At 35.9% G+C, this 19398-nt stretch overlaps 1 protein-coding gene across 3 annotated transcripts in view; it reads left to right on the forward strand.

Annotated features, from left to right (window-relative positions):
* The window catches only part of SGMS2 (sphingomyelin synthase 2), a 73064-nt gene that overhangs the window by 40496 nt on the left and 13170 nt on the right, over positions 1 to 19398 (forward strand). For all 3 annotated transcript variants that reach the window (XM_039848793.1, XM_039848794.1, XM_039848795.1), the window contains 2 exons: positions 13145 to 13831; positions 17177 to 17294. In XM_039848793.1, the coding sequence (XP_039704727.1) occupies positions 13377 to 13831; positions 17177 to 17294 (573 nt within the window). In that variant the 5' untranslated portion in view covers positions 13145 to 13376. The remainder of the gene's footprint in view (positions 1 to 13144; positions 13832 to 17176; positions 17295 to 19398) is intronic.

Consider the following 19398-nt stretch of genomic DNA (forward strand, 5'->3'; position numbering starts at 1 on the left):
ATTATAAAATTTCTGCATTGAAATTTAAATTGAACCCTGAAATCTCATTAGAGGTTCGATAGCTTCAACTTTTTTGTCTTCGTATAATGCCTTTGTTTTTGTTCTTACTGTGTTTATGATATTGCAAATTTAACCTTTTCTTAAAAGCCTCATGTGGGTTAAACATTCCTTAGAAGACAGCATTGGGGTGACCAATTAAACAAAAGTTCATTACGACCATATAATTAGAATATCATATACATACACACATTATTTTGCTCTATTAGAAAAGGAAAAGAACTCAAAGGCAAAAATTGATAATTGAGCAAGTATGGGAACATTTTCAGTAGAATCTCTTTTTAGTTTTAGAAAGTTATATTTCTAGATTTCTAGAAGCTATTTACTGTACTTGAGTGTCAGCTGGTTGGAACATAGATGTTCTTGATATTCTTTTGATTTGATAGTGCTCTGATTTTTTTTTTCTGATAAGGAGTATTCATTTAAAATGTTTAAATTGAATATTGCCTCGTAAACCTGGTGATCCTAGTTTGAATAATCCTCCTGTGTCACTCTGTTGCCCATCCTGCTTTATTTTTCTTTATAGCACTTTTAATCTTTTTGTTATTATCGTTCCTGTTATATGCTAGCAGCATGTAAACATGAGAGAAGTAACTTTTTTAAAACGATTGTATCCCTACAACAGTGCCTAGTACAAAATAGGTATTCACTAAATACTGTTGAACGAACAATTATCTTTGACTTTTTTGGACAGTGAAATCAAAGCATTCTACTTATTTTTTCAATATAAAAAGGTAAAAAAATAAGTAAATGTTCCATGTAATATCACCTTTCCAGTGATTGTGTTATACATAATATAATTTTTCCCCAGAATAAAGAATTGTGCTATCCTCACCATTTTGCAAGTTAACTTTCTTCACCTAACATTGTATGATAGTATTTTATTGTACTCATAAAACATAATGTAACTAGTCCCATCTTGGTGGACAGTGTGGTTTAAGTCTTATAGGTCCAGAATCTCTTATCTGCAACTTCAGAATCTAAACTTCTCAAAATAAAAGTCCCCTCCTTCCTTCTCTCCTTCCCTTGATAGTCTTTGGTGTCAACACCTTTCTTGAACTGACCAAAAGTTCTTTATAGTCTTTATTCATCCTGCTTAGTGTGAATACATTTATATGTCTCATTCAGATATATTAATGTTTGAATATCTGGTGTTCCCCAGATCTGGCAAGGTGTTGGTGGTGAGCTCTGTGATCTAATATACGGAACACAGACCTACAATCTTTCTGAAATCCAAAGTTCTGAATTTTAAAATGCATCTGTTCCAAAAAATTCCGATTAGTGAATTTGGAAAACAAATGCAATATCTTTAAGATAAATTCCTAGAAGTGATTCAAACTAGGTAACATATAACTTTTTAAATTAGAAAGAAAATTACTCATTAAAAAAAAAAAACATAAGGAATTGCAATTTTGGAACACTTGGGATCGTTATTTAGTAATATTGTTATGGATTTTTGCAAATTGGTTTAAATTAATATTTCCAATCATTCAATTTTTTAAAATAATTTTTATATAGTGAACATACTCTTTTGAAAGCCATAATTTAATCACTTGGTAATTTTAGCTTATAGCCAAAATTTTGTTGTCACAGCGAGGGAAGGACAGAAACTATTAGCTGATAGTGAGTACAATAAAGCAAAAATCCACCAAATATCAGGAAGAAAATATTTTTAAAAATACTCAAATACACAAGCTTATTTAAACAGCCTTTGTGCACAAAAATTACCAGTATTTGCAAAAGAAGGCTTGGGGATTTGCATTTTTGACTAAATTGTCTTCTCCATCAAATCCGGTTTGGCCTGATTCTCTGTTATTTGCAGCTGGTTTTATTCAGGGAACCAACACCAAATAAGTGACCGGTTTTGTTCTGTGAAATATTGAATGACATCCATTATACCGATATGGTTCATTTATAAAGCAGTCCTCACCCTTTCTCATAAACTCTGCAGTAGACATCACACTTTAGCACAATTAAGTCTCTTCTTGAAAGTAGACACTAAGACTAACTTAATTGTATACATGTACTTCAGGTTAGGGCTGTAACATCCAAATAGTTATTAGTTTATCAGACTTCGTCAAGTAGCAGCAATACAAACTTTTCCAGAAATAACATTCTAAACATAGATTTTTTTTATTGCAATTAATCGAGGCTGAGTTGAAAACACAAAATAGAGATTTCAGTTAATAAATGCTTCTATAGAAGCAATAGCAACAACTATACAGGGTTTCTTATACTTTTAACTATAAGATAACAGATTTAAATGAAAATATTTTTAAATGCAGACTGTACACAAATGTAGGAAGGGAAAAAATCTCCTCCTCCTACCACTTGGACAACCATTCTTACTATTTTAATGTACTTGTGCTCTGACTTTTCTGTATGTGCATTTTTTACATACTTGAAATTGTACAAAGCACAATACCTTTTTAAAACAAAGCACATTCTCCCTATTAACTCTGCCAATGCTTTTATAGTTAAGATAGCCATTAGTATTTTCTTGATGATAAGAATGATTAATGTGGAAAATTAGAAAATACAATCCAGAATAAAAATAATAATAATAATAATAATAAAAACCACCCATGAATTTATCAAGTGATGTTAATATTTGGTATATTTTCTTCAGACTCTTTTCTGTGTATGTAATATACATCTTTACATTGCCGAAATCATAACTGTAATTTCCTTTTCATTAAAATCTTAACCACAATTTTTGTAAACTGTTTGAAAATACTTTTGTATGCAGATGCAAGAGTGAATACTTTTATCACAAAAAAAAAAATTGGAGAAAGTAAGAAAGTACAAAAGAGTAAAACTAACTGGTAAATCCTACCACCAGCATTAATATCCGATATCCTTTTAGAACATTTAACTTTGTCTTTTTTAATGCATGTGTTTACATTTTTGTGAAAATAAGAATATGGTGCCATTTTTTAAACAATACATTTAAATTATTTCATGGATACTTCAGTTTCCTTTTGGAGACAGATTATTTTCCTGTTTCACCAAGTATATTTTTGGATAATTTTTCTCTGTATTTAAGACATGTTCCAAAATAAATTCTCAGTAGTAGTTACTATTTCAAGAGGTATAAGTATTTTTAAAACTCATCATATGTTTAAAAGAGACAGATTTTCAAAAGAATTGTACCAATTTATGATCTTACCAGCATTCATTGCAGTTTTCATGTTCCTTTCTGCTTACAGCTTAAAATACATTTTAATGGACTTTGTTTCAATGTAACCTTCCAGTGTTCTTATCTATCTATTATAATGATATAGAAGCTTGTGAGTTACTTTGTCAATGAGATATTCTATAAGAAGTTTTTGTTATTAATAATTAGGAGATACTTAGTCATGGGAACTCTTTGTCAGAGAAGTGTATAGGGGGAATCAGCTCCAAATAGAAAGTAAGGAATTAAGTTCTGGCTATGAGACTGGGCCACAGCAGTTTTATCCCCTGCTTTGGTTTCTTTGCCTGCCCACCCCACTCTCTGCATGGATATCACAGCAAACGTTATTCTTTGTGCCTCTTGTCTCTTTCGTGTTCTCCCAATGGCACGTGAGTGTGGACTTCAAAGGTTAGTTAGGTTCCTGAAATCACCAGCCCTTAATACAAAATAATATGAGAATGAAAAGCTGACTTTATATACAAAGAAAGATGAGAGTCAAAGTACTATGTGAAAGCTTCGATTAAATATATAATCATAATATAATATATTTATGTAGAATTTATGTTATGATTATATTATTTGTTTTTTTTACATATAGTAACTAACAGTTCCTGCTAAATAGAATATCTGATTCTTTTTACATGCTAAATTAGTTTTACCTGTACTTGTGTTTACTATTGCTGTGGTGGAAATATTTCAGTGTAGGTAGTCCCAGATTTTCAATACTATGTTGTTGTGCAACAGCACCTACCCCTAATCCCTACCCCAGTTTGGTTTACCATCCAAATATTTGTGGCTCTTCTGGTTTTGATGACAGATTGATGCCCAGCTCCATTGCCTCTGTGCATTCTCCGTGCTGTAAGCTGACCTTTTACAGAACATGTCTTACTTTGGGCCCCTAAGAGTCATGTAAGTGCAGCAATCATGTCTATCTTTACTCTTCTATATTTTCTTTCTCTTTTAATGCTTCACCATAAAAACTCTTTTTTTGTTCTGCTATCCCTTTCTTTTCTAAACGGTTTTTCCTCTTTTCTGATTATCTCCTGGAAGGTCAGCTTGGGTATATTGGAACTAAATTTCTCATGGTATTCCTAAAAGAAATACGAAATGAGCAGTATATCTTGTTCTAGATTTTTTGCTTATGGGAAATGGCAGTTGGCTAAGGTTCACTATATAGTGATGTGCGAAAATTCACTCTGTGATCTTTATTATACCAACAGCTACTGATGCTTTGGAGTGGAGTGTTCAAGTTCTAGATGGGACATTTAGTAGAACAGGCAACAGAAGACACATTTATTAAAAATTTTGCAATTTTGTGAACCAGCACAGCTGATCACAAATGGAAAAAGTCTTAAGTGAGCCATTTTCTCTGTTTTGAGAAACAAATGCATCAAAACATTTTGACACAGCTGAAGGTGATCATTTGCTCTTGCTAAAGACATCAGGACTTACATCTAAAGAATGTCATATTCCCCCAACAGACCTTACGTCTGTTGGCAATCATTCTGAATATCCAGATACTTAGCCACTAAGACTTAAATACTATGGTGTATAAGCCAAATTTCTTTATTTCATTCAGATGAAATTTTTTTCATATATAGATTTTCTGAAAAATTCTAGAAATGGACACTTTGTGTTTGTTTCTTTTCTCCCTTAATTTATTAAGATAAATGAAAATTCAGTAGATAAATTTTAGCTCTATTTCAGATAACCAATGTTAACAGTCACTCGCATTTCTTAAAATTGTTAAAATCGCATTCTATTAGACTCAGACTTTCAATCTTTTCGTGAAACTTTTGCTGCCTCTTCCCCATGTGTGCTCTTCCTTCTGTTGGATGGGGTTGGGGAATCTGGGTCTCCCTTCACAGACCCAAATTTAGGGAACAAAAATCACTATTATTAGGTTATTTGTAGAAACCAAAGCCTAGATTGGAAGCATTGGTCAAATAAGTTCTTTTGAGAGACAAATAATTTATTCAAATACAACATAGCAATTTAAATTCTGGGAGAAACTAGAGCCAAATACACTGACCTTAATGGCTTTGGAGTTGCTTTTTATAGTCTCATCCCATTTCAAAGCAACAGCTTATTCTGCCAGTGCAGCTCTAGAAAATACACAGCCCTGTGTTTTTTAATGGAAACCGAAAATAGCATATACCTTATAATGCGTGAAATACCTTCCTTATCATTCCATTTGTAGAACATTTCTGTGGTTGGCATAAGAGAATGAGAATGTAGGCTTTCACAGAGCTTTCTAGGTCTTCTATGGTCCCTTTCTTTTCCTATATTTTTTCTCTCTTTAAAGTGAAAACCATGCCCCGCTTTGAGGATCCAGGTGGACTGAAGCCCAGGACTTTCAGACACACGGAGCTGTCTAGCCAGATGCTCCTCATTTGCCTTTGCCCTCTGCTAAGGCCTGTATAACACCACACTTAAATTGCAGCAAGCTGAGGGGGCTGACAGGCTGATGGTACAAATTCTAGAACCTTCTTTCTCCTTAATTTTTCAGTGTTTAATTCTAGCTACCAGGAAGTGCTTCCTAAATCTCTCAGGCTGAATTTAGCTATTTCTTGAATTTGTGTTGTGGGCACGGAACACCAAGAAATATTATAACCAATAACCTATTGTATTTTAAATACATATAAAAGTGTCTAGCTTTAGACCCCCACAAGGAAATCGTATTGAAGGGTAGCTACATGTCGTTTCCACAGCAGCCCTGTGATTGAGTACACTTCCTGTTCTTGGGCATCTCTGCTGTGACCACAGCGTGTGCTAACCACAAGCGCCTGGTTAAAGGTTTCTGCTAACGTCGTTGCTTTTGCTCCACACTAGAGCAGGATTATTTAACTCCCTTCTACACATTCTTGCTTAAAAGGAATTTCACCTAAATCTCAAAACAAAGTGCTAGTAGTCTCTTCTAATGCACTACTAAACAAGCAAAGTTTCAAGATATTTTAAAATACTCATTTAAGTAGCCTGTTTATATTATTCTATGCAAACTTTTTTTTTTGAAATTGTATGAAATATACACTCAGTTTGGTCACCATGAGGTAGACAGAAAAACCAATAGGTATATTTCTAAGTAATCCGAAGGGCATAGAGTAGAGGACTTTCATTAATGAAAGTAGAGGATTATAAAATTCTCTTTAAGGAACTGTTCTTTTTTTTTCTTTCTCATCTCTTAGTATGGTTTTCCTATAAGATATTATGCTCCCTAGTCTAAAAACATTTTGTTGTCAATGAGAAACTATATTATTGACTCTGATGGTTATCTGCCTGCTTCCTTAGAATGAGATCTCTAGATCACATAGAAAATGTGTGGTTTAAGGAGCATAATGTCAAGCTGTTAGACCTAGCTTCTGCTTCCTTCTTAGACTAGCCACTGTTCGTAGGAGAAAATATGAGCTCCCATATCAGACTTAAATATCTTTTAAAAGTATTAAATGGAGTGTTTTTATGGTTTTCAGAAACATGTCACTTCAATAGATATTCTGTGCAGATTCCCTATTCTAGGGTAATGAGTGTTAAAACCTATTGCAGTCAGTTTCTAGTTATGTCAATCTTTGAGGTGTATACAGAAAGCTAGGAATGTACAAGCAGATAGTTATCACTGTTGTGGAGTGAGGCTGTTAGGTTTAACCTGTCTGATAAAGCCTCCAGGGTGCTTATGCTCAACAAGTGCTGGCTGCTTTTGTTTGACCATTAAAGATGGTACAGGTCTTGCCAGCCCTCAGAATGTCTCTAAGCTTTCCTAGATAAATCAGGAATGGAGGTGGGGAAAGGGGTCGAGGCAAGCATAAGCCAGCATTTGGGAAAAGAACATGATGTGTCCCCTGCTCTACCCCTTAACTCTGAGAACCTCTGATTTAGAGTATATCCAAAAGGAAATTTAAAGAATTACTTTATATATTTCCTAATCTTTGACCTCTTCTATCTCTGGGTACTCGTCTGTCTGGCTACCTACCTATCTCATCCATCTGGTCTATTGATCTAATCTGTGTACCTGTCTACCTTATTCACTCATTTATTAATTGTTAAATTGTCTTTTACTTTAACTCCACCTCTCATTGAGATTCCTCTCCTCCTACTGTAGAACTTCCTTCAACTGGAGGACTGCAGTTTTGTCTTTCTACAATAGGCTATAATTAGATCTGATCATTGGAATTCTCCAGCCTCCGATAAAAAGGTTAACAGCTAGACAATAGAAGCCAAATTTTAAAACATCCTATGGAACATTTTTCAAGTTAAATTTTAATGAAGGTACTTTATCAAACTTAGTTAAATCAGAAGTAGTGATACCAGCCTAGGATGGACTATTCTACCCTCTCACTACGCTGCATCTAGATGATAGGTAGACCTTCTTGTGAGATACTCCCACTCCCACAAGTCATTGTTTTAAAATTCGCACAGCTAGTATTTGCTCTGTGTAAATAAGTATTCATTTTAACAAGTATTAAATTGCCTGTGAAAGTGACCAATTTTTGTTTTTATTTAGTGAGAAAAGACACTATCTTTTTTTTCTTTTTTAATCCAATTCATAGTAAATTTTGATGTGTTCTGTTAGAAAACTCATCTGTTTTTTGTCACTTTGTATTGTTTAGTTACAAGTTTATTTCTGGACTGCAGTTTACACAAATTTTATTAAACAGTGTGCTTTTCATTGGTTCTTGATCTCGTCTGTAGAAAACTTAGAAATGTGTGTTATTATAGAGTCACTGCTAAAGAAGTACCCAGCTGGTAAGTACAATACTTTAAAGGGATAAGTGAGGCTGGGATATAATAACAATATGAGATAGTCCTTGGTTTTCTAATTCTTTAGAAGCAATTTATCTTGACAGGCTCTACTTTTTTTTTTTTTAACAGCTTAAATGAATTATAACTTACATAACTTATAAAATGCATTTGTTTTAAAAGGGTATGATGAAATGATTTTTAGTAAATTTACAGAATTGTGCAGTCATCATCACTCTCTAATTTTGGTACATTTCCGTTATCCCAAAAAGAAAGTTCCATCCTATTTGCTGGCACTGTTCATGCCCACCTGCCACCTCAGGCCCCCACTGTTGGTAGGCTGTATATTTATCTTATAACAGCTGGATATAACACTAATATTGTCCAGTCTGCCTTCATGTGGGATGGTACATAAGTACCAGAAATCAAAAGACCTGCCTTCTACCCAAGCACATCCCTCCCTAAGTTCAGAAGTGTAGTCATTGGTAGCTGACTTTCAGCTCTACTTTTTACATTAAAAAATAAATAAATAAATACATGTGATTTTTTCCATTTTCTCTAATCTATTCTCAGAATAGTATCACTTAGCTACCTTACAAGCCTACCCATTTCCCTAATTTAAATCTATCATACCTATACATGTGTGGGACTTAGTGGCAGTATAAAAACTTATAATGTTCTGACAAGGACTCTTCCATGTTACTTTTGTTGGAAAAGTACTTCACAAATATACATGATAATTATTTAGTAAGTTTTCAAAAACTTTCTAATAAAAATATTTAATAAATTTTATGGCACTTCTGAAATAGAATCCCATGATTCATAAGGTGCCCTTGTATACCCATAAGCACATTAGTACTTAACAATTTTAGGTGGGAAGGTTTTTATTTTAAAAGCTAAGATGTCTTGGTCTCAGAAAAACTTTGTAGACATGAAATTTCTTAGCTAAACGATCCTGTTAGCGTAAAGTGATATACCTATATTATAAATTTAATATTAGTAACAGTAACTATAATTAAGTGACATATATGGGTAACAGGGAAATACTTAATAGGCTTCTTTCCTCCCCACCACAAAAGGGTGAATTATATATTAAATTTTTTCTTAGACTATATTAATTTTTATAAAATTACGAAGATTAAAAAATGCCTCTAATGTTATCTAGAGAACTTTCCTGTGTATTTATGTATCTTCTTGTGATGGGTGTCTCTTAATCTTTTTCAGTGACTATATTGTCGACCCCTAACATGTAATGAATGGCACTAGGAGTGGTGGTGTGCCATTAAGAACAGGCTGCCAAGGTCAGATTTCTGGATCAGATCTGGGCTCTGCCACTTCCTACCTGTCTGACCTTGGGCATCTTATTTTATCTCAATTTCTTTTCTTTAAAATATTCCCTGGGGGTGGTTATAAGGATTCATTAGATAATACACAAAGCACAGTAAGTATATGTGAGTAACATTTACTGAGAACTATTATTTTGTGGCTTTTTTATCCTATGGCTTGACTTTTTAATGGCTTTATGGTGAGAACTGAATTTTCTTTTTCAGGTCTAAGAAAGCTTTTGTGTCTGTTAATAAACTCATCTGCTGTTTGTTTTCATTGATATTCAGTTCAATAAAATTCTGTTTCAAGACCTAGTTTTTCTTGAACCTTTAAGCTCAGTGTATAAATCTCTTATTCATTATTCCAGTTTGTAAATATTAGAAATACATTATCTTTATGTATTTCTGTTTAACTTCTTTCTTCAACAGATTACATTAAAACCCACATATAAACTTAGATGTTTCCTTAATTTTTTAACTCTGTTTACACACTTAATACATTATCTTCTTAACCACACCAAATATACAGCCAGGCCAACACACAAATCTAGCAGCAAAGAATTTCTAAGCCCTTCAACCGGTACTCCTGTCTAAGCTGTCGCTTGCAGGATGCAGTTGGAGAGCCTCAGTTCAGAGCTGCTGTGGGCAATGTGTTATGAGTTTCACACTTGTACCTGTTCTTATAGCCTTGAATATCTGTCACATGGCCCCTTCCTCCTTTTTTTACACCATAACCTCTCATATGAATTATGGAGACTCTACATCTATTCATATCTAAGTTTCTACTTCATCGGATACTGCACCTTTCTTATATACTGTTTATGTGCTTGTCTCATAGTTTTGTAGTTACTGTAGCAAAACAGTGTTTTATATTAAGATAACCATAGATTCTAAAGTTCTCTTAGGGATGAAAAGAGCAGCATCAGTGGAAGACTTTTTTCCCCAGATATTAGAACACATATGACACAGTTAAAAATTGTGATACTGGCATCAAAAGAGAGTAGCTACATATTGAAATCTTTCTCAAAATTCAAGTGGTTGTTGAATCTTATCAAATGCCTTTTTGACTTCACTCAAGATAATCATATCTTTTTTATTTTTTACATATTTTATATTATATTACAGTCACTTCATATTTGAAATCTTCCTTGCATTTCTGGATTAAAGTATACTTAGTTCTAAAAAAAAAAAATACTAACAAAACATATCAGTGTACTAAAAGTTTCAGAGTTTTGCATTTGCCTTCAAAAGGAAGATTAGGCTATAGAGATCTTTAGCTCTTTAAATACCATCTAGATTAACTTCCAGCCAGTAATTCGCAGGGTAAGAGGACTTGGAAAGCTCTTGATCCGCTTTGTGCCTCACCACAGCAGATACTAATGAGATTCCTCTCAATGGGGAGGAGCTAGCTATTGTGGCTTTTGTCACTTTCCCAGATACTTACTGGTAGGGAAAGGTCACCATAGGAATGAGTATTTTGTAATTATCATCTTGATGACAGATATTGCATCCCAGGACTGTTTGACACATGCTGAATGTGCTTTGTGTATTTAATCTTCTTAATGAAATCCCATGGAAAATATCAATCTAGCTGCTAATGATGATAAATGGGCTTTGCTTTCACGGAGTGCACTAACTCCCAGTTGCATAAAGCTCTTTATGATTAATTATTTCAGTCATCCTTACAGTTGTCCCATGAGGTGGGTGGCTGAGCACTTCCTCTTTAAAAAAAAAAAAAAGATAACTAATTGGATTTTCTTCTCTTCTACGTTCTGTGTTCTAGAACTGGGTAGCTACCTTATAAAGACTATCTGTATGTCAGCTGGTGGATCTGGGTTTTAATATCACAAGCTTCTTTCACGTACGAATGCCAGGCCCAGAGCAGATGCGGAGTAGTAAAGTCGGAGGAAATTTGGATGATAGTTTGGCAAGACGCTGTGAGTGGTATAGCTTAGAGTTGGTAAAGAGAGGCAATGGCTGAGTTAGTGCTTTGGTCTCTCCATTAGATATAGCCATCCATGGTGCTGAAGGTTTGTTTTTTGACTATATCCTACTGAGGCATCTCTTCCTTATACTTAATCTTCTCACGGCATTGTGCTGGGGCACGGCGGAGAATATCTGTCAATCCTGTTTTGAAGAGAGGGACACTACTCGTTTCTCATTCTGCGCTAATGTATTAGTAGCTAGGGGTTTTTCACAGGGACAAGAGAAAGTGAGATGTCTGAAAGTCTTAGTAATATCTCTTCTCTGGTCTCCATCCTTCCGTGATCTTCTGTTACTCTGCCAGGCTAACTTTCTTCTTGCTTTTCTTCCTCAGATATGGACAGTGCCTCTCTGTGGGCACATCTTGTCAGGGGAGCAGGGATACAAGTAAAGCTATGTTTTTATCTAGTGATCCTCCTTATCCTTCTTTTACAACATACCATTCAGTCTTCTCAAATAGTTTTGTCATTTTAATTCTGTATTAGACTGTGAGCTCTTTGGGTGAATGTTCAAGACTGTGTGATTTTGTTGTGGTTTTTTTTTTTTAAACTGCTTTTAATTGCCACCACATATCCCTCAGTACTGGGACATTTTAGGTCCACAATAAATACTTGTATTTGCTCTATTTGCCATTCACAACTGCCAACAAATATTGCCTGTACGTATTGACTGTGTCATTTTAAGTTTTTTTTCTTTCGTTAAATAAAGGCTTAGCTGTCACCACTTTGAGTTTTTTTTTTTTTTAATTTTTATTTTTTTTCCTGAAGTTACCATGAAGGAGAGGCCTTTAAAATGTAAAAGATTTTCCTTAAATTGTGCAGTGTACTCAGGCTGGGGACTAATTACAAGGTTTGAAAACCTCTTCAGGTGGCTGGGTTCTGTAGTATGACTAAAATATTGCTTTCCTAAATTGAGAACAGCTGGGGCCGTGTTGCTAGCTAGTATAAAAGAGTTGGTGCCAGTGCTCTGTTTTGTGAAGAAGTCCTTGCTCTTTGGAGCCTGTGGAGCTTCGGGTCAAGGCACCCTTTTCTCATGGTGTCGTGGTGGGTAAGTGCCCCAAGCTGGTCTTCTTGTTGTTTGCTAGAAATTGTGGTGGCTGCATCAGAATGTTACTGATTTAGCATGTCAGTTGTAGTAAATTATTTTATCCTTTAAGGAACAAGTAGAGTTTGGTACCTAAATGAGACATACCTAAGGCTTTGTGTATTTAAGGCTTTGTGTTATTTTGAAGGCTGTTAACTTTCCTTGTGTTTGGTGTGCATCTCTGCATATAAAAAGATAAACTGAGGCAGTGCCATTTAAAATATATTTCAAATATCTTGAATGTGTAGTTCTTGTATATGTTCTGAAAAGTGGTCACTTAAAAAGATTCCAGATTTTTAATTGGAAAATAGAAAGTTGACTTTTGATAAATGCAGAGGGTAAACAATTATTCAATGCATATAATCAACTCATCACAGTATCACAGTTTTTTTTATTAAGGTTCATAGAAAAGATGCAGTCTTGGGAAGGAATGATGTGATCTGGGGGGGGTTCTACCTTATTATGACTTCATGGTTAGCAACAGGTAATAAGTGTATGATGAAGTGTTTGCAATGTTGGATCCTGACTTCTGTTTAAAGAAATTTAAAAGGAATTGATTATTTAAATGTTCTTATTTATGCTGACATCAGCCCAAAAACAGAAGAATTCCAAGATAAAACAATTCAATATTTTCTAGATAAATTCCATCTCAGCAGCTTTAATGATGTTCTGACGATATATTTATAAAGCAAATGGCTTTGGTATTTGTTCCTGTATTTTGATAATAATTTTGCTTTGGATGGTTGACAACGGAAGAGTACAGTTTCTGAACATAGTTTTGTTTTTACAGGTGGGATCGTAACATCTTTTTGGAGAAGAAAATTAGCTTGTTTTCCTGAAACTGGTGAATGTACAGTGGATAGCTGCATGGGAAGAACAATAACCAGGTGGCTACTTCTACGTTTTGTACTAGGAAACAGAATCAGTTGAAGAGTCCATGCTGATCTTGGAAATAGAAGGATTCAAATACGTTTCTATAAAAAACTTTACCATCTCCTTTTCGATCTGAAGACTGGGGGACCATGGATATCGTAGAGACAGCAAAACTTGAAGAACATATGGAAAATCAAACCAATGATCCTGCAAACACTTACACAAGACCTGCCGAACCTGTTGAAGAAGAAAACAAAAATGGCAACAGTAAACCTAAGAGCTTACCCAATGGGTTGCGAAAGGGCACCAAAAAGTACCCGGACTATATCCAAATCGCTATGCCCACTGATTCGAGGAACAAATTTCCCCTAGAGTGGTGGAAAACAGGCATTGCCTTCGTGTATGCTCTTTTCAACCTCGTCTTGACAACCGTCATGATCACAGTTGTACATGAGAGGGTCCCTCCCAAGGAGCTCAGCCCTCCACTCCCAGACAAGTTTTTTGATTACATTGATCGGGTGAAATGGGCATTTTCTGTATCAGAAATAAATGGGATTATATTAGTTGGATTATGGATCACCCAGTGGCTGTTTCTGAGATATAAGTAAGTAGGTCTGACATGTATTTTGGGCTCGCCATTAGTTTGTATTTAAGTGAGTAGATGTGTACTTGAAATTATCTTTCTTGGTTTTACCTGATAAATGCAGTCTTATCCAGGCATTTGATGAAAGGAAGCAATAGAAAGATCTACTGTGTTGGATAAATCCAGTCACTATTCAATAAGCATTTATGGAGCAACTGGGTATGAAAGTGACAACTATATAGGAAAAAACAGAAGTGCTGTGGTGGTTGATTCAGAGTTTATGAATTAAAGGTGCAGTTCTGATTTCAAGCAACTTGGCACCGTGTTCTTTGCATGATAAATCACGCTGCCTGAAGAGTAACGAATAACATGCATTTCATCATGCTTTTGTTATTTCAGGCTCTCAACAGGTGGGGAAAGGAGTTAGGCCAGAGCTTTTTTCCTCCGTTACTCACAAGGTGATGACTATAGTCTATGGTCATCTATAGTCATCTATAGTCTATAGTCAATAGCATGCTTTGAGTTTCACTTCTATTCAGGTGTTCTCAAATTTTACTTTTCTTTTCCTTTTGCCTATTGCAATCCAGTCACAGTATTTGTTTAAGAAACTGAATTCAGAAATGGGTCCGTGCACTGTGGTTTTAGATTTCTAAAGTCAACATACTGTCTGGTTTCCCCGTGGCACCACAAAGGAACTTTCATTTCACTGGTTTCAGTCTCTCTGTTTTGGAATAGCAGGAATCAGGAAGTACTAAACCAGGTACTTTTGCTTTGAAGACAATTAAAAATAGAACGTAACTCTAAAGCAGTTATTTTGCTTTCCTTTGAATTCCATTAAAGGCTTCTCTCTTCCCCTTTTCATCTCATTCATCATTCAAATATGTGTTCTCTATTAAGATTCTAGTAATTATATCACTAAAATATAAATTCAGTGAAAACATTGGCCACAAACTGAGGCTTTTGAAAATGTAATGTATGCCAACTTAGTCAATATAATTCAAAAATCCAAAATTCAATAGGATTTCAATATTAATGCTGCAAGATCATTTTTAGAAGAGAAAATTTATGCTATATTGTTCTTTCAGTTGGTTGTTGCTTTGAGATTAGAAGAATGCAGTCTCTCTTTGCTAGTTCCTCACATGCAAGTTTGCAGTTTTGAAAACTTATTCCACAAACGAGCATTTTCCTTAAAGTGTCTCTCGTAATAGGTTTTGTTAATATGTGTAAGTAAAAGAGCTATCCGTTTTCTTTTACTTAGTAGAAGAATTTTTTGCTCTTGACATTGTCAGTTATGGCATGCTTTTTGTTAGTAAACTATTTGTTGAATTTTAGCGTTTTTTTTTGTGTGTGTGTGTCTGGAATTGACACTGAATGCAAGAGAGACTGCCTGGGCCAAAGATGTTTGCTTTCTCTTTTAATTTAGAGCAAAGTTTTATTCATATATGTGTAAAAAGAGAAGTTTTCCAGGGTTTGGTAAGTAGCTGGCTTTCAACCTGAAGTCCGATCTCAATTTATTTGAATCTTTGAATTTTCAGACTTGTTAACTGCCTCTCCATTATCGCCTTAGATTTTACGATGTCAAAACTTGAGGTCACATAACTGGCCACATATTTTAGTAATATGTACTGTTTTGGTCACAAACCATTATCAAAAACTTGTTGTAGGAAATCACACTCATTTTCCTTTTCGCTTTTGAGGTAGAATTGGATCTTATGTTTTAGTAACTAGTGGAGTGATTTTTATAACCTGTTTTGAACATCTCGGCTGAATGCGAAGTCTTACCTGTGCTTGCTCATAGGCACATGCCCCTCCCTCCTTCCATTTCCTTCTCCTTCCCTCCCTCGCTAATGCACCTTCAAAGCCATGGGGGAAAAAAAATCATTGGCAGTAGCTCTTTTTCTAAATAAAGCTGCAGAATACATGCTTTACCTTCTAAGTTAATTTTCCATTCTGAGTACAGCTGAACTCAGAATAGTGGTATGAATATAATTGACTCATAATTCCTGCTTATTACTTCACCTTGTCTAACAGAATGGAGCACAGTTCAGCACTCTTTGGGGGCCTAGGGTTGAATCAAAGGGGTGAATCGTTTTTCACTTAACCACATAGAGTAACTCAGCACTGTTTATCACCTGTTCCTTCTCAGTGCTAGAAAAGTTAGAGCTAGAATAACAAACCTTGAATGAAAAGCTTTGCAATAAATAAATAAGTTCATCAACTAGTCAAGGTGGTGTTCTTCTCTGTATTTTGACCCAGAAACCCTGGCATATTCTTAAAATAGCTACTAAAAACAGGCATCTAAAACTACACGATTCTTTAAATTAGAAGTCCCAACAGCTACCTGAATTAGACCCTGATCCGTGATCCATGTCAGACCACAGTCTTATAGAAAACTTTAAAAATATGCCACATGCCTGAAACTGCCTGGTGTTCCAGAAGTCTTTGATCAGTACAAGTTTTGAAGTTTGAGAGCTCTGAAGATGGGAGACCTGCAGTAATACAGTTTATGTACTAGGAAAGTTACATCTGGTGGTTCTAGGGGCTTAATAGATCCCACCCATCTCTCAATTCCCAGAGCCCAGAGTTTCTAGACCCACCCCCTAATGACACAGTAGAAAAGGAGCTGTTACCTTCAGCCAGAAGTGAGGGTACTCAGGACCCGTGATGCCCATTCAGGTTCCCATGAGGCAGTGACAAAGGGGCAGAGCCCTTCCCTTCGGAGGACAACACTGTCCTCCAGGTACCTTGTGCTCAGATTCTCTGAAAATCTATTGTGTAGATATAGTCAAAATGGTTCATGTCCAAATAGTTAAAATATTTTTGAATTGTCCCCAAATAAACCTTGCTTAATATATAACTTAGGTTAAATGAGTTGTCCCATTTCCCTATGTGTCCAATTATGTAGCATTACCTTAGCTCATTAGCTAATTCCTCTGCGACCATGGCTTATACCTTTGATATATTCTCAAGAGAGGGTTTTATTAATGCAGTGAGTTGACTGAAATGGAGAGAGCTTCGTTGAATTCTCCGGTGAAGAGGGATTTTTTTTTTTAGGAAAGGTGGTTATCTGGTTTCCTCCGTCTACTTTAACTCTTCCACTCCCCACAGACTCACTCCTTTTGGGCCCGACCCGCCTAAACTTATTGCAGTTTGTGACTCTTCGTTTCTGAAAACTGCGCTGCAGCCTCTCTGTGGAATTGTAGGGATGAGCAGCTCAAAAATAAGCTTTGAAACTCTGTGAAACTGTGGTCTGTTAATGCCATTCTGTATTAAATATTTGTTACTCTTTTAAACACTGTTTTGTAGAGCATCAGGAACAGAAACAACCAGTAAACTTGTTTTTCCCCATCTCTGTTATTCCTTTAGGTCAATAGTAGGGCGCAGATTCTTTTTTATCATTGGAACTTTATACCTATATCGCTGTATTACAATGTATGTCACTACTCTACCCGTGCCTGGGATGCATTTCGAGTGTGCTCCAAAGGTAAGCACCTCTGAATTACCACTTAGAGGAAATCAAAAAACAGTTTCTAAACACCTGTTTTCTCCTATGTATTCTTCAAGACACTTTCATCTGTGTTAACTGAAATCTAGCATATTTTGTTTTTCTTTAGATTTTGGGGGGAACAAATTAAAATGTGTTCATAAAATCTTTGTACATAAAAAATTGACTTTTTTGCTAACTGAAAGTTATTATCGGGTGTTTAACTCTTTGCTTTTTTACCTTCTCGTTTACTTCTTTATGCACTCACTCTACAAGTGTTAAGAGGGGACCAAGAAGAGGGAGTGAGTTATGTGGGTGGGGTGAGAGCTTCAGGCCAAGGAAATGGCTCAGTCATGGTGGAGTCAAGAAAGAGAAGGGAGGCCGGGATGGCTGTGTAGAATCGTGAAGGTCCAGGCGACGCAGCCACAGAACCCATAGGGCTTCGTGGCCACTGAAGGAATTTGAACCTTGGTGGGGGCAAGTGAGGAAGAAGTAGTTGGACTCACTTGGAAGTGAGAAGTTGTTCAGTTTGGGACACATTTTTAAGGTAGTACCAACAGGATGTGCTAGTAAATTAGATATGGGTTTAAGAGAAAGAAGTCAAGGATGACCCCAACATTTTTAGCTGTTGGAAAGTGACCTCTAGCTGAGACAGTGTGAGAGTGGACACTGAAACTGTCTTAAGTGGGATTTACAGCTTCTCCAGGGAGAGTCATTTCTTGAGAGAGCTGTTAATATCTTAGACCCCAGTGTACCCTGGTTTATAAAAAAAAGGAGCCTTATAAATCCTGTGCTTTGTGGACTAGGGAATGAAGTCTAACATCATATTTAACTAAACACTAAGCAGATGTTCAAGATGGAAGGAAAAACAGAGTTGTTCTGAAGAAGTCAACAGCCTCCCTCACCAAATATAGGTGTGGTTTGGAGATGCTATAATTTTCCAGGGCCATCAAAGCAGAAAGTATCTGTAATTAAAACAATGTACATATTGAATTTAAACATTGGTTGATTTTTAGTGAAACAAAATTAAGGCATGAGAGTTCAGAAACATAATAAACACTTCTAAGGGGTTATTGCAATGTGTTAAATGAAGAAATGGCCACAAGAAAAAAGGCAAGCCAATCCTAGTAGTGGATGAGGTTTGCAGGGATGAATTGCTATGATTGCAGAAAGTATCCTCCATGAAGAGTTGCAATTTTCAGAAGCCACATGAGTAAACATATCTCTGGATAACCAAGCTACAAATGCAGTGGAAGCTCTGGGAGCATCCTTATCAATCAGCTTCCTTGCTCAGTTGTCAGGACCTCGTCCTGAAGCATAAACAGGCGGTTGGCGCATGATTCGTGGTTCAGTAAAACACACATAGTCACTTCGATGAAGTGATGTGGTGTTATAGAACAGGAGTAAGAATAGCATTCTGAATGTGTTTCATCCACTGGCTATGAGTGCTCCTTAGATTTTGTGGTCACAAAATCTACCTGTCTCCTTTGTTGCTGACTCTGTAGAATGCCCTTCGTGATTATAAGCAATGACAGGATAGTGTATACTGAAACTACGCGCTATGGGAGGATGTCATATCTAATCACTGATGCCTAACACAGCTTGTTACTCACTGGATAATGTCACAGGAGCCATTACAGTGATAGGTCCCTTGGTGAAATCCTTGACTTTCACCGTTTTCCAGCTGCCTTCTCCCTCATCTACCCTCTGGTTTACCTTAAATCCATTGCTTATGATCTGTGTCAACCCACCAGCCCAAGCGTTGGTTAGCAGTCACATAATTTGTGTTCTGAAAAGTGTATTTAAATAAATTTTGGCCCAGTTATTACGACTCACATGAAATTATATAGCTTTTTAAACTCATTTTGCCACATACAAGAATGTCGGGCTGGTATAGCTGCATTCCATTCCCTGAAAAAGCTTCCTTCCACCCTGGCCATAGATGTCCAAAGGGCTCCTCCTCTTAATTGAAGGGACAGTGTAGATGGTAAGGTTTCTGGTTTGTCAGTAGCCAAGTCAAGCTCTCTCATACCTCCCTTGTTTTTGTGAGAAATGCTGTATGATGGTCCCAGGAACCCTTATGAACATTGAGCCCCGTCTGCTC

This window comes from Pteropus medius, unplaced genomic scaffold (genome assembly GCF_902729225.1).
Source record: "Pteropus medius unplaced genomic scaffold, Ma_sr-lr_union100, whole genome shotgun sequence".
NCBI lineage: Eukaryota > Metazoa > Chordata > Mammalia > Chiroptera > Pteropodidae > Pteropus > Pteropus medius.